Source organism: Engystomops pustulosus, chromosome 10 (genome assembly GCF_040894005.1).
Source record: "Engystomops pustulosus chromosome 10, aEngPut4.maternal, whole genome shotgun sequence".
NCBI classification, from domain to species: domain Eukaryota; kingdom Metazoa; phylum Chordata; class Amphibia; order Anura; family Leptodactylidae; genus Engystomops; species Engystomops pustulosus.
Window position 1 is genome coordinate 24,178,349 of NC_092420.1, and position 24,443 is coordinate 24,202,791.

General features: G+C 41.8%; 1 protein-coding gene across 33 annotated transcripts in view; it reads right to left on the bottom strand.

The window, feature by feature from the left end:
- The window catches only part of CACNA1D (calcium voltage-gated channel subunit alpha1 D), a 260,786-nt gene that overhangs the window by 120,311 nt on the left and 116,032 nt on the right, over nucleotides 1-24,443 (bottom strand). For all 33 annotated transcript variants that reach the window (XM_072126691.1, XM_072126697.1, XM_072126674.1 and 30 more), the window contains exons 4-7: nucleotides 14,730-14,869; nucleotides 12,882-13,033; nucleotides 4,507-4,659; nucleotides 3,341-3,537 (exon numbers count right to left, since the gene is read on the bottom strand). In XM_072126691.1, coding sequence (XP_071982792.1) covers nucleotides 3,341-3,537; nucleotides 4,507-4,659; nucleotides 12,882-13,033; nucleotides 14,730-14,869 — 642 coding nt within the window. The remainder of the gene's footprint in view (nucleotides 1-3,340; nucleotides 3,538-4,506; nucleotides 4,660-12,881; nucleotides 13,034-14,729; nucleotides 14,870-24,443) is intronic.

Sequence of the window (24,443 nt, forward strand, 5' to 3'; positions counted from 1 at the left end):
ATAAAAGAAACTTTTTGAGCAAGCCAGCGCTGATTCCTTTACAAACGTTCCAAATAGGAGAGCAACGCACCCTTCCTGGATGCTATCCATTTATTCTTTGAGTGCGAGATTTAACTTTCAAATTGTGTCGCACATCCAAGCACTTGGATGCACCACTAAAAAGATGGTGAACTTTTAGGCTCACGATCTTAGTGAATCACGGCACGCTGCATTATAGACGGACAATGCCCTTTCTGTGAACTTCAGTGACCCTGTAAGTAAATGTGCTCCATTATATCCCTGGTCATGTGATGTCACACAGGTGCACAGCTCTGTTTACTTTCTGTGATATAAACACCAATGTTTGTGTAAATAATGAAGCTTCCTATAGAATGACAACAAGCAGAGATCTAGAAAAAACGGCGAGGAATGGATACAGAAAGTATTCTGGAAAATTGGAAAACTTATATTGTTTGTGTAACTTCATTACACAAACAATATCAATTATTTGCTGAATGTGGACAACTTTAAGTAAGAAACTCTTACAGGATTTCTCATGAAAAAAATAATTAAATACAATACACTGTTGTTCCAGCGCCCTTGCTCTGGTGCTAACACCAGTCTGTTTGCTAGGCTGTGACTATGACATATCACTTACACACATAGCTGCCACAGCCAATCACTGAGACTGCTAAGGCCAATGATTGGCTGCAGTGGTCACATGAATACCAGGAGCATCAACGCTGCAAACTAGTAAGCAGAGACCCTCTGGAGGAACTTTTGAAACAATGGAACTACCCATCCCCTATTTGCATCAATCATTATGAGAATAATTTGCATGAACAGGTAGCTTAATTTATGGCTACTGAAAGCAACATGCAAAAAATATTAGGGCCATGTGCTTCCCCGCAGCAGCATCTCAGCACCTGATAAACAAGAACCCTTAGGGTTTATAACGTTATAATGGATGAGTCATCCATAAAAGTTAAGGTTTATATAACATTCCAAAATATATTAACACAGACCTTTCTCCAGTGCAGAACCAACTCCAGCTCCAGCCATAGGAGCATTTGTTAAAAGCAATTTATAGGGGTCGCCTCAAGTTTCAATGTTATTAATGATCATTTGGGGTCCTACGACTGGGAACAACTAGGGATAATAATGAAACTAGGGATACCCCTTTAAGCAGCAAGAATACATTTTGAGAGGGGGCAAATTCAATTTTAGAGTCTGGTAAAGGGAACTTGTATGTAGTTTATACGGTTGAGAAAAGACACATGTCCATCACGTTCAACCAAGGAAGGGAAGTGATTGGATGAGGAAGAAATTTACTGGAAACAACTCTGTGTTATAACATAACCGTCAATGTTAATTACATGTAAAAAGGCATCTTGACAGCATCTTGAAGCTCTCTGTTGTCCATACTGTGACCAGCGCCTGAGGCAGGCTATTACACAGATCTCGTGGTAAAAAAGCCCTGTTGCATCTTTAAAAAAAGCCTTTGTAAAAAAGGCCCTGTTGCCCCTGTCACCTTTGTAAGTTAAATTATCTCACACTAAGTAAATCTTTGGAAACTGCTATTATACAGGAGTTCAGCTATCCCTATATTGTTCCCCTCATACCTGTAAACTTCCATAGTCAGTTCAGCTTCCATAGTAAAGTTGATTAACCATCTAAACAAATGACCTCATGTGATTGCAATAATCATCTTTCCTTGGAGTTGAGCATATTCATGTTATTCCAGCTCAGCTGCACCTCCAGCTTCCAGATTGAAGTGAGGTGTGCATTCTCTTCAGCCGCGTGACTTGGCTAAACTACTTCATTCACCCCTCCCTCAGGAATTAGAGAGACGCTGGCTGTATGTGACTATGCATTGATGGTGAGTCAAGTTCACAAATGGACAATGGAACTTTACATGGGGAGGAACAATATAGGGATAGTTGTACCGCTGTATAATAGCATTTTTAAAAGATAACTTTAACCTGACAGGTTACCATTAATTTTAGGACCTTGTCTGGGGTCTCATATAATATTAAGGGCCAGATCTGAGGTCTAAATCAAGTTAAGTGGCTTCTTCTCTGGTCTACAAAAAAGTATTAGGGGTATGGTTTGTGCCCTGAATCAATTAAGTGGTCTGGTCTGATTCATTTGAGAAACCTCTTCTGGGACCTGTATTCATGTTAGGGGCCTGGTCTGGGGTTTGAAATAATTTGTCCGCTTTAAGAGTTTCTTTGGATCATAAACAAGATAAGGGATTGTATCTCTGGTATCTCGCTATACACTTAGAGAATATCCATTTGTCATGTATTTGTCATGTATTTGTCAGGCAGAAACGGAGACAAACTAAAATCTTAAATGTAAATAAGAGTCAGCCGTCATCTAATCTGTCCTAATTAGGAGGATATTCTAAAGGATCACTGCTCAGCTCATGGTAGTAATAATAATGTCTATTTTCAAGATGAATCAGCGGTAACGTGATAACTCCAGTATCTCACCTCACCTTGAGGGATGGATGAGATGGGATCTTAATTCGGATCATTTTACATTTATGTAGAATTACAATAAGGAAGATGTTTAGGTCCTATATTCTTATCCTTAAATTTCCAATACAGGCAGTCCCCGGGTTACATACAAGATAGGGACTGTAGGTTTGTTCTTAAGTTGAATTTGTATGTAAGTCGAAACTGTATATTGTATCATTGTAGTTCCCGACAATTTTTTTTTTTTGCCCCAGTGACAATTGGAGTTTCAAATTTTTTTGCTGTAATAGGACCAAAAATTATCAATAAAGCTTCATTGCAGACAATTTTAAGCTGATTATTGCAGTCTGGGACTATTTTAAAGCATCCAGAGAGCTTCACCAGAGGTCACAGTGGGCAGAGGGGTCTGTCTGTAACTATGGGTTGTCTGTAAGTCGGGTGTCCTTAAGTAGGGGACCGCCTGTATGTCCTTTACAGCAAAATTAATTAGAGGTAAAAATCTGGGGCCATGTTACATACAGTTTTAATTGGTGATCTTGAGATATTCTCTTTCTCTGACAACTGGACAAGAAGAAATGGAGAAAGGTCTCTCTTTACTGTGTACTTAGAGTACAGGGGATGGAAAGGGCATGGGGAGTTTTGGAGGATGAGATCTCCTACTCATGAAAACAAATGAAGAAACCTTGCTGCAGATTTCACAGAGGTTTTCCCCATAATAGAAAATGTCAAAAATCCAGGTCCTGTAGACCTGCACAAAGAAGGAGTGAGACCTTGATTGTCGTGGTGGCCAAGACGTGTGGTGCCACTCCATTTATAGACTATGGGAGTAGTAGAGACAAACAAATCCGGGCACTTTTTATGGCAAAATGTAAAAAACTTACCCAATATAAAACATCGGTCCATCCCTCCATTGTAATACACTGGAACACAGTTAACATTGCAAAGGCAAAGTTATCGAAATTGGTTATTCCCCCATTAGGCCCAGCCCATCCGCTCTTACATTCTGATCCATTCACAGGACAAACGCGCCCGTTCCCTGAGAATGCACAGGGCGCAGGTTCATCTTCAGCAAGCAATTCTGGGAAATGAAAGACATAAATTTAATGACGATCACTGATGCACGCTCATACAGGTTGCTGCTAGATCCCTCCGGAGGCGACTTATCTAAAAGATTGGGAATGGAGCAATCCAATCTGCCCCTTTTTTCTCCAAAATTTGCTGCCAGGTACAATAAAGACAGTCAGATAGCAAGTTATAATAGTAAACTTTGCAATATACTTCTTAACATAAAGCAGCTTCTCTGTGACTTTTTCTCCTTCTTTCTCCGCTAGTGAGCAGTGTATCTGTAAACCTTTTAAGGTCCAGATACAGGCAGTCCCCGGGTTACATACAAGATAGGGTCCGGAGGTTTGTTCTTAAGTTGAATTTGTATGTAAGTCGAAACTGTATATTTTATAATTGCAGATCCAGACAAAAAAAAAATTGGCCCCAGTGACAAATGGAGTTTAAACATTTTTTGCTGTAATGGGACCAAGGATTATCAATAAAGCTTCATTACAGACACCTTACAGCTGATTATTGCAATCTGGGACTATAGTAAAGCATTCAGAAAGCTTCACCAGAGGTCAGAGGGGTCTGTCTGTAACTATGGGTTGTCTATAAGTCGGGTGTCCTTAAGTAGGGGACCGCCTGTACTTCATACGCATACAGAGACTAATGAAATAACTCTTTCCATACCTAGGGACAGTCTGTAAAGAGTTAAGTCATTAGATTTAGAAACATTGATGCACACAAAATGCTTAACATAAGAAAGAAAGGCAGAGGAAAAAGACACAGGAACAGATTTTGTAATAAAATATATTACAAACTTTATTATCATCTGCACTATTTGACGAATGTTTCGTTACGATTTAAATAATAATTTCTGAAGGTTAATTTCATCCCAAATTTTCAACTATTCAAAACAATGATCCACACAGAATTCTCTAGAAAGTGTTAAATCCTTCTTGGGTTCTCCAAATGTGTTTTAAATATTATTGTAACTTACCAGTGCCCATGAAAAAACAGGATTTGTGCATTTTCCCGACGAAAAGCTCAAGTCCAATAATAGCATAAATAATAATAACAAACAAGACCAGAAGAGCGATGTGCAGCAGCGGAACCATGGCTTTAATAATGGAGTTCAGGACAACTTGTAAACCTGGAAGGAGAAGAGGGAGGTCATAGTATGAATGCTGCCAGTACAGCTTTACCTAATCCTACCAGTGATACATTATAATGTACAGGAGGTGTATACGAGCATTGCACCTACAACCTTGCCTCAATCACATCACTAAGCTGAGCCTCATCCCGTTGATATGATGCATCTATATGAGAGCATACACTGTATAGCACAAGCACATAATAGCAGCTACCAAGGCTGTACAGGTAGTCCCCAGGTTACATACAAGATAGGGTCTGTAGGTTTGTTCTTAAGTTGAATTTGTATGTAAGTCGGAACTGTATATTTTATAATTGTAACCCCAGACAATTTTTTTGGTCTCTGTGACAATTGGATTTTAAAAATGTTGGGTTGTCATAAGAATCAGGATTAACACTAAAGCTTCATTACCGACACCTGTGATAACTGTTATAGATGTTTATTGTAGCCTGTGGCTAAAGTACAGTAAATTACCAATTACCAGAGGTCCGTTTGTAACTAGGGGTCGTCTGTAAGTCGGGTGTTCTTAAGTAGGGGACCGTCTGTTAATGTATTGCAAAATGAAACTTTATTTATACTTGTATTAGGCACCAAGTAAGCCAAGGTGGTGCTATAGTGTCACATGTCCAAGGCTGCTCAGCTCTGATTGGGCAGCAGAAACGAGAAGTTGGTTATTTCAATAGAAAAACATTACTTGTAATCCCCGATCCAAGTTGAACAGCACCAAAGTGAGTCGAACCCAGTACCATGCAGAGGAAAAGGGGCTTTGGAGTAAGTGGACATAGGTGACTTAGTTGTAAGTATATTTTAGGATTCAATAAAGCCACATGTGCTTCAGCCCCACAACCCATGTGCTGAACCACAGCAGATCCACAGAGAAAGAGGGGACCATTTTAAATATAGTTTATAGGGGATTTCCATGATTATGGAAGCCCAGGAGGCTGAAGTCGGAATAGCACATACTTACCTTGCTCCAGCTCCCAAGTTTCTCTGTTACTTCCAGACTCAAGCCCTGCACCCACATGAAAGTTCTGGGGGGGTTCATAGAGCCTAGTTTTTCTAGTGACTGGCCTCTTCAGACCGGAGGATCACACAGGAAGTAAAGTCCCCTTGAACACAGAAGTGACGTCCCAGGTTTGCCAGTTATAACCAGTTCTGTGACTTCCCGAAACCTTTGTTTGGGTGCAGGGCCTGAGACCAGAAGTATCGGAGCACACAGGAGCAATAGCAGAGAGAATATGGGTTCTTTCTTCATAACCCAGTCTTCTCTCCTTGGAATATGGAAAACTCCTTTAAAGTACAGCATGTACTCATAGCATCAGGCGATAAATTGCAAAAGTTTCCATGTGTTTAGATTATAATGGATATTTCAATATGTACAAAGGGCGAGGGAGCTGGATGAGTGTGAAGGGGAGGAGACTGACACAGGCACATACAGGCTCCAGCTGCCCCTACCCAAGGGACTCACCAAATGCTGCCGACAGGGAGCCAAGTAATGTGAATTTAACTTCTATAAACCACTGAAATGATTCAGAATGTTGACAAAGGCATTTTTTTTAAACCAGAACCTGTCAGTAGCTAAAAATGACACTTCTAGTTACAGGTTCGCTTTAAGTAATAAAAAGCCACCAACAATCAGATTGTAGGTGTACATTCGTTAACAGTTAAAAAAAAAATGTCTTTTTTCACTTATAAAAGTGTCCAAAACATAAAAATTTGCCATTTTCGAAAGTTTTATAAATGACCCCAAGAGCGTTCTTGTCTTTTAATACCAGATTAATCAACAGTCCCGATATACCACGCTGACATTTAATAAAAATGATGTGTAATGGAATGATAGAGCAGGTAGTTTTACAGAATGCAGCAATTTCTAGTATAATAGATGTGGGGAGGGTTTTAAAAACCTATAAACACATGTAATAGAACTGAGGGCAAGGCCGCCACTAGGAAATTTGGGGCCCCAAACTGTAAGATTTTTGTGCCTCCCCCCACCGGCGTCCTTTCCCACATTGATACATAACATTGTATGCACAATTTTTTTTTTACCAAAGCATTTTTAAGCCATGACAAGTAAGACTCTGTGCCCACTCAGCATATAGATAGCACCTGCAAGTGCCCCCTCAGTGTATAAATAGCCCCTGCAAGTGCCCCCTCAGTATATAGATTATTCCAGCTTGTGCCCACTCAGTATATAGATAGCCCCTGCACGTGCCCACTCAGTATAAAGATAGCCCCTGCACATGCCCACTCAGTATATAGATAGCCCCTGCACATGCCCACTCAGTATATAGATAGCCCCTGCACATGCCCACTCAGTATATAGATAGCCCCTGCACATGCCCACTCAGTATATAGATAGCCCCTGCACATGCCCACTCAGTATATAGATAGCTCCTGCACATGCCCACTCAGTATATAGATAGCCCCTGCACATGCCCACTCAGTATATAGATAGCCCCTGCACATGCCCACTCAGTATATAGATAGCTCCTGCACATGCCCACTCAGTATATAGATAGCCCCTGCACATGCCCACTCAGTATATAGATAGCCCCTGCACATGCCCACTCAGTATATAGATAGCCCCTGCACATGCCCACTCAGTATATAGATAGCCCCTGCACATGCCCACTCAGTATATAGATAGCCCCTGCACATGCCCACTCAGTATACAGATTATCCCAGCTTGTGCCCACTCAGTATATAGATAGCCCCTGCACATGCCCACTCAGTATATAGATAGCCCCTGCACATGCCCACTCAGTATATAGATAGCTCCTGCACATGCCCACTCAGTATATAGATAGCCCCTGCACATGCCCACTCAGTATATAGATAGCCCCTGCACATGCCCACTCAGTATATAGATAGCCCCTGCACATGCCCACTCAGTATATAGATAGCCCCTGCATGTGCCCACTCAGTATATAGATAGCCCCTGCACATGCCCACTCAGTATATAGATAGCCCCTGCACATGCCCACTCAGTATATAGATAGCTCCTGCACATGCCCACTCAGTATATAGATAGCCCCTGCACATGCCTACTCAGTATATAGATAGCCCCTGCACATGCCCACTCAGTATATAGATAGCCCCTGCACATGCCCACTCAGTATATAGATAGCCCCTGCACATGCCCACTCAGTATACAGATTATCCCAGCTTGTGCCCACTCAGTATATAGATAGCCCCTGCACATGCCCACTCAGTATATAGATAGCCCCTGCACATGCCCACTCAGTATATAGATAGCCCCTGCACATGCCCACTCAGTATATAGATAGCCCCTGCACATGCCCACTCAGTATATAGATAGCCCCTGCACATGCCCACTCAGTATATAGATAGCTCCTGCACATGCCCACTCAGTATATAGATAGCCCCTGCACATGCCCACTCAGTATATAGATAGCTCCTGCACATGCCCACTCAGTATATAGATAGTCCCTGCACATGCCCACTCAGTATATAGATAGCCCCTGCACATGCCCACTCAGTATATAGATAGCTCCTGCACATGCCCACTCAGTATATAGATAGCCCCTGCACATGCCTACTCAGTATATAGATAGCCCCTGCACATGCCCACTCAGTATATAGATAGCCCCTGCACATGCCCACTCAGTATATAGATAGCCCCTGCACATGCCCACTCAGTATACAGATTATCCCAGCTTGTGCCCACTCAGTATATAGATAGCCCCTGCACATGCCCACTCAGTATATAGATAGCCCCTGCACATGCCCACTCAGTATATAGATAGCCCCTGCACATGCCCACTCAGTATATAGATAGCCCCTGCACATGCCCACTCAGTATATAGATAGCCCCTGCACATGCCCACTCAGTATATAGATAGCCCCTGCACATGCCCACTCAGTATATAGATAGCCCCTGCATGTGCCCACTCAGTATATAGATAGCCCCTGCACATGCCCACTCAGTATATAGATAGCCCCTGCACATGCCCACTCAGTATATAGATAGCTCCTGCACATGCCCACTCAGTATATAGATAGCCCCTGCACATGCCCACTCAGTATATAGATAGCCCCTGCACATGCCCACTCAGTATACAGATTATCCCAGCTTGTGCCCACTCAGTATATAGATAGCCCCTGCACATGCCCACTCAGTATATAGATAGCCCCTGCACATGCCCACTCAGTATATAGATAGCCCCTGCACATGCCCACTCAGTATATAGATAGCTCCTGCACATGCCCACTCAGTATATAGATAGCCCCTGCACATGCCCACTCAGTATATAGATAGCCCCTGCACATGCCCACTTAGTATATAGATAGCTCCTGCACATGCCCACTCAGTATATAGATAGCCCCTGCACATGCCCACTCAGTATATAGATAGCCCCTGCACATGCCCACTCAGTATATAGATAGCTCCTGCACATGCCCACTCAGTATATAGATAGCCCCTGCACATGCCTACTCAGTATATAGATAGCCCCTGCACATGCCCACTCAGTATATAGATAGCCCCTGCACATGCCCACTCAGTATATAGATAGCCCCTGCACATGCCCACTCAGTATACAGATTATCCCAGCTTGTGCCCACTCAGTATATAGATAGCCCCTGCACATGCCCACTCAGTATATAGATAGCCCCTGCACATGCCCACTCAGTATATAGATAGCCCCTGCACATGCCCACTCAGTATACAGATAGCCCCTGCACATGCCTACTCAGTATATAGATAGCCCCTGCACATGCCCACTCAGTATATAGATAGCCCCTGCACATGCCCACTCAGTATATAGATAGCCCCTGCACATGCCCACTCAGTATACATATTATCCCAGCTTGTGCCCACTCAGTATATAGATAGCCCCTGCACATGCCCACTCAATATATAGATAGCCCCTGCACATGCCCACTCAGTATATAGATAGCCCCTGCACATGCCCACTCAGTATATAGATAGCCCCTGCACATGCCCACTCAGTATACAGATTATCCCAGCTTGTGCCCACTCAGTATATAGATAGCCCCTGCACATGCCCACTCAGTATATAGATAGCCCCTGCACATGCCCACTCAGTATATAGATAGCCCCTGCACATGCCCACTCAGTATATAGATAGCTCCTGCACATGCCCACTCAGTATATAGATAGCCCCTGCACATGCCCACTCAGTATATAGATAGCTCCTGCACATGCCCACTCAGTATATAGATAGCCCCTGCACATGCCTACTCAGTATACAGATTATCCCAGCTTGTGCCCACTCAGTATATAGATAGCCCCTGCACATGCCCACTCAGTATATAGATAGCCCCTGCACATGCCCACTCAGTATATAGATAGCCCCTGCACATGCCCACTCAGTATACAGATTATCCCAGCTTGTGCCCACTCAGTATATAGATAGCCCCTGCACATGCCCACTCAGTATATAGATAGCCCCTGCACATGCCCACTCAGTATATAGATAGCCCCTGCACATGCCCACTCAGTATATAGATAGCCCCTGCACATGCCCACTCAGTATACAGATTATCCCAGCATGTGCCCACTCAGTATTCAGATAGCCCCTGCACGTGTCCACGCAGTATATAGATAGCCCCAGTACATGTCCCCTTAGGGTGGTGACACACACGGCGCTTTTAGGCCGTTTTTGGGCCGTTTTTAGTTAGTGTGTTTTCAGATCGTAAAAAAAGCATGCATTTTTTTGAAACGCAGGTTTGACCAATTTTCTTAATTCAAACTGGTCAAAAAACGCATGCGTTTTCAAAAATCGGTCCAAAAACGGCCTAAAACCGCCATGTGTGTCACCACCCTAAGTATCGTCAGCCCCCCCCCCCCCCAGTCCACAGTCAGCCCCCCAATCCACAGTAACCCCCCTCCCCAGTACAAAGTTTTGGTTTTGGTGTGAATGTGGATTAAATATTTGCATTGTCCTGCATGGTGGTAGTTTAGTGTGTAAATTGACATCATAGGTCCCCTCAGAGATCAGCTGCTCCTAATAGATGATAAACAAAGAATGTAAAAGGATTCAGACAGCTCCCTTCTCTGTATAGTGGCTGATTTGAGTGACTGCAGCTTAGCGCCCATTAAAATGAATAGGGGCTGATCTGCAATAACCTAGTCTGACCACTACACAGAGCGTGGCACTGTCTGCTTCCTGTTACAGCAGATCTGTGTGGGTGCTGGGTGTTGGAACAATTGAGGACCTATTGGTGGCCATGCAGCCAATCTGGAAAACTGATGCCCCTAGATACTAGCCATGACTGTGATGGTGTCCCCGTGTTCAATCACAGCCATGACTGGTAGCTAGGGGTGCACCCGAACCCTGGACCCAAACTAAAAGTTTAGATCTGCTCATCTCTATTCACAGGGTAAGGTAACGAGTCTGATCCTTTTTCTATATGATACAATTTTTTATATTTGCCAGTAATGGAAAATTTATGAAAAATGTATAACTTCTATTGCAATACTGTCAGCTGAAATAATGAATACAAACATGAAAAATATGTATTTAAGACCTTGATCTATAAATTTGAATGGAAAGAATTTTCACATTGAAGAAAATGGTAAGTAAAAGCTGGGGGAGATTCACGATTTGTCACAGAAGAGGAAATAAAGAGGGGACATATGAATGAATCCGAGAGAAGAGGAGTCTGACTCAGGATTACATACAGGGTCAATGTCATTTACCACACAAAAAGGATTTTGCCTGTTAACATTTTATCCCTATTATGGTAAACCACAAAGTGGAAGAAAAGACAGCAGGAAGTCTTAAAGGGAACCTGTCAACAGATTTTACCCCGATAAACAACTACCCCCCTCAGGCAGGGTATGAAATGTCCTATCTAGAATTCCATCATATACTTTTGTATCCATAAAAAATCTCCCCCAAAGTCATGTAAGAATAAGCAGAGAAGAGTCATATTTGCCTGAGATGAATCAAGTTTAGGGGCTGCAAGGGAAGCGTCACTACAGACGCCCCTATCTTCAGTTCTATAGTATCAAGAAATATATTTCTGGTGTCATATTAAAGATAAGAACCTTGGAGATACAGGCAGCTGAATAAAAAGGCAGGAACGGGACTTGATCTGAAAGATGACATTCTTATCTATAATATAACAAAAGTTTGTTCTATGTGCTAAAAAAATGAAAATAGAGATGTCTGAATTGACGCTCAGCCTGCAGCTTCTAAACTTGACTCACCTCGGGCAAATATGACTCTTCTCTAGTCATTTTCACATGACTTTGGATGTTATTGTTTTTAAGTGAGATTTTACATAAAAGTGGGAATTCTAGAAAGGACATTTCAGACCCTACTATTGGGGTTAAATCTGGTGGCACGTTCCCATTAAAGTTTTTTTTTTTTTTTTTTTTGTGTTTTAAAAACTTCTACAATTATAAGGCTGAGATATGAAGTCTCATTCAATGATTGATGACTCCACAAATTGCCACTGGTCCCATAAGTAAAGAAAGGTCATTAGCATACTTATAAAAGTTGATTTTAGAAGGGCTGAGGTCATAATACCACAGTCACGGTGCCTGGATCTATGAGTAAGTGCCCCTGGTTTATTAACATGGATTTTAATTGACGATTTCCTTTAATATAGGTCAGTGATGGCGAACCTTTTAGAGCCTGAGTGCCCAAACTTCAACTAAAAGCCACTTATTTATTGCAAAGTGCCAGCACCGCAATTTAAGTAGTAATTTATTTCTCCTTTTTCTTTGACAATTTTCAATTGTTCAGCCTCCTAAGGACATCAACGCAGTTGAAAGGAGGAGGGCAAATTTGTCTAATATTGTAGGAAGATTCTCCAGGAAGATTCTTTGAGTCCTGTCTGGTGAACTTCATTCTGGGGTGATGGCCTGGGTGCCCACACAGAGGGCTCCGAGTGCCGCCTCTGGCACTAGTGCCATAGGTTCGCCACCACTGATATAGAACATTAAGTGATAATGCTGATACACAAATTGTATTTTGTTGCTTTTAGGATAATTAAAGGGTACACAGCCCCGTGAAACTGTATCACGTGGCCACTGCATCCCATGGATTGTACTTGTATGTTACCAATAAGGTCATTTGCTGGGGTCATACAAAAGTCTTATTGGTGTTAAATCGTGTACAATTCAGGAAAAATATATTGCAATATCAAGATGCTAGTCCAAAAAAAGGGTACAATTTTCATGTTCTAGAACAATCAAAATGTACATAATACCAATAAAAAATACTTACTGGGCACACCGGACACTAATCGAAGGGGACGTAACACACGAAAGGCTCTTAAAGCTTTCACATCAAAGCCACCAGATTTCCCAGTTGAGTGGGTTCCTCCTTCAACTTCTTTGGGTCCAAAATTGAGTTGTTCCAAAGCTACACTAAACAATCTACAGCCAAAAAGAGACAAGACATCATAAAAATCATAGTAAAGGAGAGTAAGTGTACTGTAAAATATACATACAATGCAAAAATAGGTCAGGATTAAAATGTTGGATCACCTTTGGTGACTGTAGAAAATTTACTCAGGGGAGTGTTTGGTTTAAAGAAGTTTTCCAGGAATTCAAGAAAACCTGCAGGGTCAGTAGTGCCTAAAAAATAAGGTGTATTTACCCTGCTAGGTGGGCTCTGCGGACCATGGGGCATAACTTCTGACATAAGAGGAAGTCACCTTTGATGGTCGGAGGAGGCCACTGAATGTCGGCTGTGGATGCAAGTCTAGGGCAGTACTGGTTCTGATTGACGAGACAGCCAGGGGGTGCAGGGAGTTTTTGTCACGTTTTAATATAACAATTAAAATCTTTTGCACAAAAAAACTTCTTAAAAAGACTTCTGGTTCTCACCTATGGGACATCACCCCTTTTTGATGGTCTTGTGAACAGAAACGCTGCAGGCAAAGCGCAGGTTCCCATGGTTGGCAGCTCTCAGCTCCGCTGTTCTCCATCTATCACACAGACTGCAAGCATGTGGCCTGTGTGATAGTAGATGCGAAGCAGGCAACATGTGATGATGCCCACACCAGCAGCGGGTCGCACTGTGACTGCTGGCTACTGTGGGACATCACTGTGACTGTTGGCTACTGGGGGGCATCACTGTACTACTGGCCACTGTCAAGCATCAGTGTGACTACTGGGAGCATCCATGTGACTACTGGCTACTGGGGCAGATGCTTTAACTTCTGGCTACTGGGGGCATCCCTGTGACTACTGGCTATTGGGGGCATAATTATTCCTACTGGCTACTGGGGGCATCCCTGTGACTACTGGCTATTGGGGGGAGCATTGTGCCTACTGGCGACTGGTGGCATTCCTGTGACTACTGGCTATCGGGGGCATAATTATTCCTACTGGCTACTGGGGGCATTCCTGTGACTACTGGCTATTGGGGGCATCATTTTTCCTACTGGCTACTGGGGACAGGTGCTGTGACTAGTGGCTACTGGGGGAATCACTGTGGCTACGATTACAATACATAACAGTAGCAAAATTACAGTAATGAAGTAGCAACAAAATGTGTCTTAGTAAAGGGTAAATGTGTTGGAAATGGATCGTAGTCTCGCCATCTTTTAGTAGTGGAAACTGCAGGGGTGTTAAAGTTAACTGTAAACTCTTGTGAACAGGGTTCATAAATTTCCTCTATGCTACAAAGACCACCATTTATGGCGTACTTTACAATTAATATGGCACAGGGCTGTTAGTAAATCTCCCGCACTGTGTCGGAGGCAGCTATAGTCGGACCCCGTCACCATTGGTGGCATTCATTCAAGTGAATGATACACATTGGAAATATTTTTATTTATAATATCAAGGAGTTTTCAGCCATCAATCTTTTTGTTACAAATTGATCCCATGTTTCTCGTTACCCTGATAGTTTCTGTTCCTGGTACTCCCAAAATGATCACCTTTGCAACTCAAAAATAGCAGCAGGAAATAACAGGAGAAATAATGGCCACAATGAATACTGGGGGAGTTGAAAACTTTTGTGTTTATTTCTGTACCATTTTGAGTATTTTTTAACTGTAACTGGATAATCCCTGTAACTGGCACTAGGTCATGTTACATGTTATAGAATAGAATATATACTTACCCTACAATGACTATGACAAAATCCAGTAAATTCCACCCATTCCTTACATAAGCGTTGGGATGCATTACTAGTCCATAGGCTATAATCTTCAAAAAGGTTTCGATAGTAAAAATGATAAGGAAGGCATACTCTACTTTTTCCTAGAAGGAAACAAAAAGACTATTCAGTGACAGCAATAACACAGTAATCTACACAGTGATACACCAGGGGACACATTCACATACTTTTCAGAGAAACAAAAAGGAAAAATAAGAAAAGAAATAAATAAAAAATAAACCTATGGTTCTAAATTAACGAAACCTTTAATTAACCACGTGTTTTTAACCCTTTCCGTGGCGGAGGGTCATTGCTATCTAAATCTTCAGGTCAGCTTTTGCAGTTTTGTTCTGCTTTTGGAATAGCTTTACATATACTTTTATTAGCAGGTTTTTCTGTTTATAGCATTAGACAAAGGACTAAAAATAATGTAATAATAAGAATTTCTTTGTATATTTCCCATTAAAGTTTCCTAATAAGTAGTAAACTTAATAGTCCTTTACCAAAATAAGTTAAAAATATGTAGCACCTCAATCCGTTTTTCCCATTTTCCCAGGTTCAGCTGCGGATGCAGAGGGTGCTTGTACTTCTACAAATTGTCGGCTGTGTCTCCCTGCAGCTCCTTCCTCATTCTGCCTTCAGCTGACAGGCTGGATAATACACACGATCACCTATATCTTCACACAGTTCTGGTGTCATATTAAAGAGGTGAATCTCTCCTTTAATATTGAACCAGGTTTCTATGCGTTGTAGGTGCTCCACAGAAGCTTTAATCAGGAATGGATAGAAAATAGTAGTTCCTGGCACATGGGCAGAAATTGTAAATATTTCCCTCCTTATGGTAAGTGCTGTCCAGCCGAACAGCCATTTGATGAATATGTGGCAAAAAAAACGAGACATGCAAAGACGGAACCTGCATATGGGAGCTACAATGTTTTATTTTTTGTTATCAGGGGCAAGTAAAGGGATGGGGTAAAGCACTGGCACTAGATTCATTGAGGTTTTATAAATTACCCCTCCCTGACAGAATCCTGGTGCAATATTAAAGGGGAGATTGTTCTCTTTAAACTGACACCAGAATGCTTTTCTATGAACACAATCCTTTAGTGATACTGAAGGGGAGATTGTTCTCTTTTATATGACACCTAACTATGTATCTAGCTTCCACGTTTCCGGAGATATAGTCATTTTAAGTGTCCCGCTGTCATGATGTATATACACATGCCCATGGTGTGTGCAATTTGGATGTATAAAGCCGTATGTCAGTCATTAAGGGGTTAAGGAATGAATTATCTAATGCCCACATCTACATGTCATAAATTTATTGCACTTTAAAGGGCTTTTCCACTTTCAATCATCTCTACTTGTTAGAAAGAAAGGTGTAATAGAGTGTTCCGTTTCCCTGCAGCAGCACCACCACAGGGGAAATATGGTACTGCACAAATGAGTGTGAAATGTCAGATATGACATTGCATCATGTGATATCCGCATGTCGAAATAACATGATCAAATGTTATAAATATTTTCAAAAGCTTTTGATGTCAGATGGGCGGTCCTGGGTGAGAGCAGACAGTCTGGCTCCACCCATTTGACAGTAGAGTGCTGAATATAATGACAATGATTTCTCAGGGATGATGGGGGCTAAGAAGAAAATTCCAAGTATGGCAGAATCAGTGAAATGACCAAAGGAAATGGACAAAGTTAATAAGTATAGTAAAGGTTTATATTAAACCAAAATAATAACATATTCAACCACTGACTACTGAGGTTCTTCCCCCTTCCTTCCTTCTAGACATATGGGACACAACTCTTCCACCATTGTCACATCATTGACAATTTCTCTAATAAATGATGCCATCTTTTTACCAGGAAGACGCTCCTCTTACACATTTGTGCGGCGCATGACATTTAGATGAGATGAATCCCGACTAATACGCTGGAGAATGAGCAGACATGACTTCAAACCTGACAAACTAATCTGGATTAGGCTTTTCTCATGAAACTTGCAAGTGATAGAAAATGTAACATAAAAGTTAGAAGTAGGTCAGCGCATGATGCCGGAATAATGTGAGGAGATGCTATGCAGATCTTCACTGCGGGAACCAACCTGGGACCTAATGTTAAAGGGAACCTGTCACCAGGGACCTCATTTTCACTAAAGACTGGTTGCTGAAGCTTATCACATCTACAGTGCAAAACTGCCTCTCTGCCTTTTCTAAGCATTTGCAATACAATATAATTGTGTGTTATAACTTACCTTGCACCCTGACAAAATCCTGGGGTAGTCCCAGGGGTTGGGCTTTGGATGCATTTAAAAAAACACCATGTGACTTGTCTGTGTTACTCAATCCTCAGATCTTAGCGCCCACCTTTATGCTCCTGTACAGCTCCTCCCCACTGATGTCAGGTCACCAGGCTGTGACCTCTGTGAATGAGCAGGAGGGAGGAGCCGTACAGGAGCACAAAGAGAAAAAATGTGGTATCTCCTACAAGTGATACTGCAAATTAATGCAATGTATCCTATATGTGACACCATGAAATGGTATGATGTATCCTATACATGACACAGCAAAGTAACGTGATGTATCCTATATGTGACACGGGGAAATAATATGATGTATCCTATATGTGACACAGCAAAATAATGCAATGCATTATATATCTGATAAAGTGCATCCTATAGGAAAAATATTTGCCAATGAAGGGACCTTGCAACCATTGTCAAAAATTCTTTGACATATACAAACATACAGCCCGAAAATAAGAGATAAAATTGCACATCTGAGATTCTAGTATATTAGGCAATCGCTATGTATGCAGAATATTTCATGGTTGCCTAAGGATGAACCTACCCATGAAAATGAATTACGGAAGCAGAACATAATATAGAAACCTTTAAATCGGTAAAAAAAAAAATTGCGTATAATCATTACGCTGTCCCAATACCGGGGCTTGGTTGTGTCTCCAGCTACTCTCCAAAACTAAAATTCATGCAAATAAAAGAAATATAAAACACGTAGAGCGGAGTGGAGAAGCCGCGGGCTGGAGAACCAGGCAGAAGAAAACGCAAAGAATTAGCAGCGCAGGGAAAGGACAGAAAACCTCAAAGTGAGCAAATTGGAAGCGACACAGAAAACACTTCCATTATTATTAGGAGAGGAACGGAGGGCGAGCGCGCGGAGAATCTACCACAGACATGAAGATTCTCAATTATATCTGTTATAGTCATTCATGTGGGGAATACTCGCCGTGTGTCTGGTGCAAGGATAAATAACCAATGGCCAAAATGTGCCAGGATTAACCCTCGCGACTCCAGGTCAGGGAACAAACAGGAATACATTGAATGAGTGGCACCAATACTCAATGCCCCTCACGCTACCTATAATAAGATACATAGGCCCCACCACGATGGATACTGGGTGGGTAAAAGCTGGAGCTCATCAATCTTTTATCATGAGGGCTCTGATCCTATGGTCCTGACATGTTACCTATAAAGTATCTGACATTTATGGTTCTGTATGTAGTCATAGACCGAGATCTATCACAAGTGTCTGAGGTAAAATTGTTCCAGTCGCTCATGGAAACCAATCAGAGCTCAGCTTTAATTTCATAAACAGCTGTAGGAAAAGGAAAGCAAAGCTCTGATTGGTTGTCATGGGCAACTAGAACAGTTCTGCTTTCAGGCACTTCTGCTAAATCTCCCCCATAGAGACCAATGTTCGGCTTCTGACGCTCCTTGGGGGAAATTTATCACAATTGTCTGAGGTAAAACTGTTCTAGTTGCCCATGAACCAATCAGAGCTCAGCTGTAATTTTATAAACAGCTGTGAGAAAAAGAAAGCTGATCTCCAATTGGTTTCCAAGGGCAAATAGAACAGTTCAGCTCTCCCCCTATATCTCCATAACACTTAAAGGGAATCCATCATCAGTTACTAAAGTCACTAGAAATCCGTGTAACCTTACCTTTGTGTTTGTTATAAGTAGCAGCAGGACTGTGAGAAGTAAACTTTTAATCCAGGTTTGCAGCTCCTACCAGTGCCCTGGGCTGGTCTTTTGGCCTGAAGAGCTTTCTGCTCTTCACAAAGACCTGTTACACAGCCCCTCCCCTCTACTATGAATGACTGTTATAAGTATCCAATCAAAATCCTTATACAGCTTCCACTCTTAGAGGGGAGGGGCTGTGGAGCAGCACAGTGCAGAGAGCAGAAAGCTCTTCAGGCCCACATTATAACTTCACATAGTCCTGTCACTACTAACACCACACACAGAGGTTACGCAGATCTCTAGGGCTGCCATCTAACACTGCTGACAAGGGTAATTAGAACAGTTCTGCTCTCACAAACTCCTGTTATATCTCCCCCATCTTACGGAAATACAGGGAGAATTAGGAATTAGGACCTTTTCCAAAAACAGCGCCTCACCTGACCATGGTTTGTGCTGGTATTGCACCTTAACTATATAGAAATGATTGGAGCTTAGTTGCAATACCAAGCCCTACCTGCGGTCCAGTGTGGAGCTGTGTTTGGAAGAAAGCAGCCGTGTTTTCATAACCTGTAAACCTGGAATATGTTAAAAAATGTTTTTCCTAGATGAAAACCCCTTTACCATAATAATAATACTGCTATGAATCGATATTTTACGTGTAAGCTTTGTATTGTCTTCCACTAATAAGACATTCAGAAAAGTGGATTCAGTAAGAACATACAAGATGGTGTAGAAGGAGATCCATTGTTAGGTCGTTCATCACTGAATTGTGAATAATGACTAAAATAGATAAATGTCACACGTTGTAACGCAATTAACACTACGGGCGATTCTAACATAAGCGCTGACAGTATCACCGAAGAACTGCTAAGTTACACAAGTGACATTTACATACATATAAACGAGAGATTCAGGATCAGGATCGGTTACTGTTTAAAGGGAACCGGTCACCAGGGACCTCATTTTCACTAAAGACAGATTGTAAAAGCCCATGACACCTGCAGTGCAAAAATGCCTCTCTGCCTTTTCTAAGCATTTGCATTACAATACAATTGTGTGTTATAACTTACTCTTGCATCCTTACAATATCCTGGGGTAGTCACAGGGGTTGGGCTTTGGTTTTCATGCATTTCAAAAAACAACATGTGACGTGTCTGAGCTGCAGGCTGTCTCCATGTTTGTGCTCCTGTACAGCTGATGTCAGGTTGACCAGGCTGTGACCTCTGAGAAGAAGCAGGAGGTGGAGCTAGACAGGAGCACAAAGGTGGGGGCCAAGCTCTGAGGACAAGCCACATGTTGTTTTTTTAAATGCATCCAAACCAAAGTCCAACCCCTGTGACTACCCCAGGATTTTGTCAAGGAGCAAGGTAAGTTATAGTGTAATTATAGTGTAATGGAAATGCTTAGAAAAGGCAGAAAGGCAGATTTGCACTGCTGATGTGAAGGGCTTCTGCAACCTGTCTTTAGTGAAAATGAGGTCCCTGGTGACAGGTTCCCTTTAAAGTGCAATTGGTATTTCTTGTTCTGTGGAGATGACTTCTCTACCAACTCTTATCTTATTATCAGCACAGGCAGATATACAATAAAAGCTACAACTACACCTAGATAACTTGTAATCCACCATTCACAGTGAGTTATAGTCCCAGCTCACTGGTTTGTTACGTAGCAGTGGCGCTCTGAGGCCCGCAACTGCTTCAGCCAGCCCAGCAATGGAGGATGCAGGACCATCAGAAATCAGGTCACCAATTTTTCACACCACTGTAAAAAGCAATCTGTCACAAGATTCAACTCCCTTAAGCTACTACCCAACTTATGTAAGGGATAAAATATATTTCAGAATTCCCTCTTTTATGTGATATCTCACCCATTTATCTAAAAAAAACACACAATCTCCTCCAAAGTCATGTGAAAATGAGTAGAGAAGAGTCATGTTTTGTCTGAGATGAGTCAAGTTTAGAGGTCCAGGGGTGTGTGACCTCTATCTTCAGTTTGGTAGTAGAAACATGCTTTGTCATATTAACAATAAGAATCTCCTCATTCCGATCCCATCAGGCTTGTGATTCTCTGATATACACAACCGGAGATATAGACAGTTAAATTTGAGCTACAGATAAAGATCTAAATTCTGCCTTTAATCTCCAACTATGTCTGCATCCGGTTCTGTAAATCACAGAACCACAACCACTGATGCTATCTGAAAGATGAGATTCTTATCTTAATATGACATCATGCTTCTGGGTACTATAATAGGTCTGAAGTGACCCTACCACTGCAGCCTCTAAACTTGACTAGTCTCAGGCAAATATGACTCTTCTCTGGGGGTGATTTTTTTTTTATAGATAAAGGGTGAGATTTCACATAAAAGAGGGAATTCTAGAAAGAACATTTGATACTCTACCTGATACTCTCAGTGTGGTTCCCTTTAACATACAAATCTGTATTTCCTTACTATAGTAAATACAGTATGTTCTCCGCACCATGGTAGGGGGCTGCATATAGTTTTTGCATTGGGAACCTCTTGGTGAGACTCTGGCGTCTACATTAGGAGCTTTGTCCTAAGCATCCACCTTGGCGGCTCATTCACCCCCTGTCGCTGACTGATTGGCTCCTTTTATACAGGAAATGTTTTCTCTCTAATCAAGGACATCCATGTAATCTAGCACAATCACATATCACCAGCGCTGATGACATTGCTATCAACCTCCACCAGTGTCTATTTACACGTATACAGTTTATTTACAATTTTAAAGGGAATGTGTCATTAAAAAAACAACATTTTTTGAAGAACTTTGGTTACTTTTTATTCTTTTCTATATTTCACGTGTGAAAACCTGTAATTTACATTGCATTGTAGTAAAATTGGGACAATGATATAAATCTATTTCACGGTGGCTGATTGGTTAGCACTACAGCCTTGCAGTGCTGGAGTCCTGGCTTCTAGTCCCAGGGTCAACATCTGCAAAGAGTTTGTATGTTCTCTCCCTGTTTGAGTGGGTCCTTCGGTTTCCTCCCACACTCCAAAACATACAGGTAGGTTGATTAGATTGTGAGCCCCATGGGGACAGGAACTGATTTGACAAGCTCTGTGCAGCGCTGCGTAATCTGTGTGCGCTATATAAATAAATAATTATTATTATTGTTATTATTATTAATACATTATATATACCGGTAATATGAATGTGAAATTATTGTTTAAATATATAAATCGATAACGAACAATAATATATTTCCTGTAACAACTCCTTCTCCACACCAATGTCCCAGCTCCTCCCCCTCCCTACTTGACCTCCGCAGAGGTCACAGAGCGTTCCTAGGGTGCTCCATTCCGTAGAAGGCAATTGTCGTCTCCAGTAGACCCGATCCGCGTAGTTATGCACCTGCTGTAAAGCATTTCTCTGGGATGCTATTAAAAGTAGCTCAGAGAATATGGCAGCATGACAATCATTTGCAAATTATCTAATAACAACCACATGTAGCAGCCACTAGATAAAAATGGATTTTCGAGTTTATCTGGAAAACTCATTGGGCGGCCAAGGCAAGGGGGCTACTGGGAAGGCTGAAATTAAAGGTAAAGGAACTGAATCTTTAACTGTCTGTATCTCTAGTTCAGTCTAAAAGATGAGGTTCTTATCTTTAAAGGGGTATTCTGGGAATATGACACAAAAACCCATAATGCTAGAAATAAACGAATAAAACTCACAAAATGGAGCTTAAATCTTTTGCTTTTATGATTCACATATTTGTATGGACTTTCTAAAGTAGATGGAGATATCTCCAATATGGCTTCCATCTACAACTACAAGTCCCATGATCCCTAAGTTCTCAGTAACTCTTCCTCCCTCTTATGCACTGATCGCAATGATAATGTAGCAGACTGTCCTGCTCTGTTACCTCACTGAGATGGGTCTCACCACAACACCAGTCATACTGGATGCACTGCAACCAACCGACTACACTGCAACATAGTGATGTTCACATGACCTGCCCAGGCAGGTGCAGGTCATGTGATGTGGACATTTGACCAGTGGCCATCTTCTGTCCTGTGTCTCCTCCACAGGAAAAAAGTCACAGGACTGATTAAAGGGCCAGTAGCATTTTAATTCTCCATCACAGTGTATGTCCACAGCATTTTTCTGCTAAGAGGAGCAACAACTAATTACACATTAGCTTATATTTTAATGACCCCTTTGAATATGAATTATGCTTATACCTGGCGTACCCCTTTAATATGACACCAGTAACATGTTTCTACGTACTATACATCTGAAGATATATGCATCTAAAGTTGATGCTCCAACTGCAGTCTAAAAATTTGACTCTTCTCTGTTCATTTTTTCATCTTTGGAAGAGTTTTTTAAATAGGTAAATTAGAGAGATTTTACATAAAAGAGGGAATTTTAGAAAGAACCTTTCATATCCTACCTGAGGGGAGTAGTGGTTTATAGCGGGTAAAATCTGGAGACAGGTTCCCCTAAAATGTTTTGGTTGCTATTGTTCTATAGATGGAGTCTAAGCACTGATTCCTCCTGTTGGCTACTAAAGTTGTGAAAATTCCCATACCACCTCTCTGCCTCTATAATAATACGTGTGATTTATACCTTTACACTACATGTATGTTAATGCTAATGTGGAATATGACTTAGCCCAGTGTCACAATGATGAATCTGGACGCAGCGCAGCCCAAGTGAAAGGAATTTACGCTGTCACATTTGTAGCGAGGATTGGACAAATCTCCAGACCAGAGAGGCGGCATCCGATTAATCTTGGCTGACAGGTTCTTCCTCCTTGAGGTAAGTGCAGCCATGCGCCGGCTTTGGTTTACATTCCTGGCTCCCGTCACTGCTGTTACAGAACGTTTTCTTCTTTTATGCGCTGTGACACTGCAGATTATATATTCGCACTGCAGATTTTTAATTGTTTTTGGCTCTTGTGAGGTCGTAAATAGGGGATAAAAAAGTAACCCTTAGGGCTTATTCACACTGCAAATTTGTGGCCGCATGTATGTCCCCATAGACGGCAATAGCGGCACGGCCGGGATCCGGTGCCAAACATGTGTGGCACCGATCCGGGTCGCACACCGCAAAAAGATAGAGCATGCTCCATCTTTTGGCGTGTGTGCGGCCGTGAGCCGCTGTTTTCTATGGAGAGAGGAGGGGTCACGTCGGGCATATCGCGTGTGAATGTACCTTTAGTCCGCATTCACATGTGATGTTTCCGTTTCAAAACGCAACGCACAGACTCCTCTCCTGCGATCACCTATTGAAGTAAGATTGCGTTGGCATCATATTTACTATCTGCAATGCAAGCGCAATCTTACTTCAATAGGTGATTGCAGGAGGAGGTTGTACGTTTTGAAACGCAATGCAAACTCAATGCGTGAATGCAGCGTAAAAGATAAGACTCTCAAGCTATTTCCGGGCTGAATAATTAAAGGGAGTTTCCAATGCCTGAGTGGTCGGAGCAAGGACGAAAAAGATGGTTTTAGGATTTTAAAGAACCTGAATTATTTCATGTTTTTTATATACTACATAAATACATGAGGTGGTAATGTCTGAGCATAAATTAAATGTCGAAAATGATATATTTTTTTTTTCGTATTTTTTTTTCATATTCTCTAAAATTTGCTACATTTTTTAGCAGAAACAAAGAACTCCACACGAAACCAAACTTAAGGGAAACTTATAAAATGGAAAA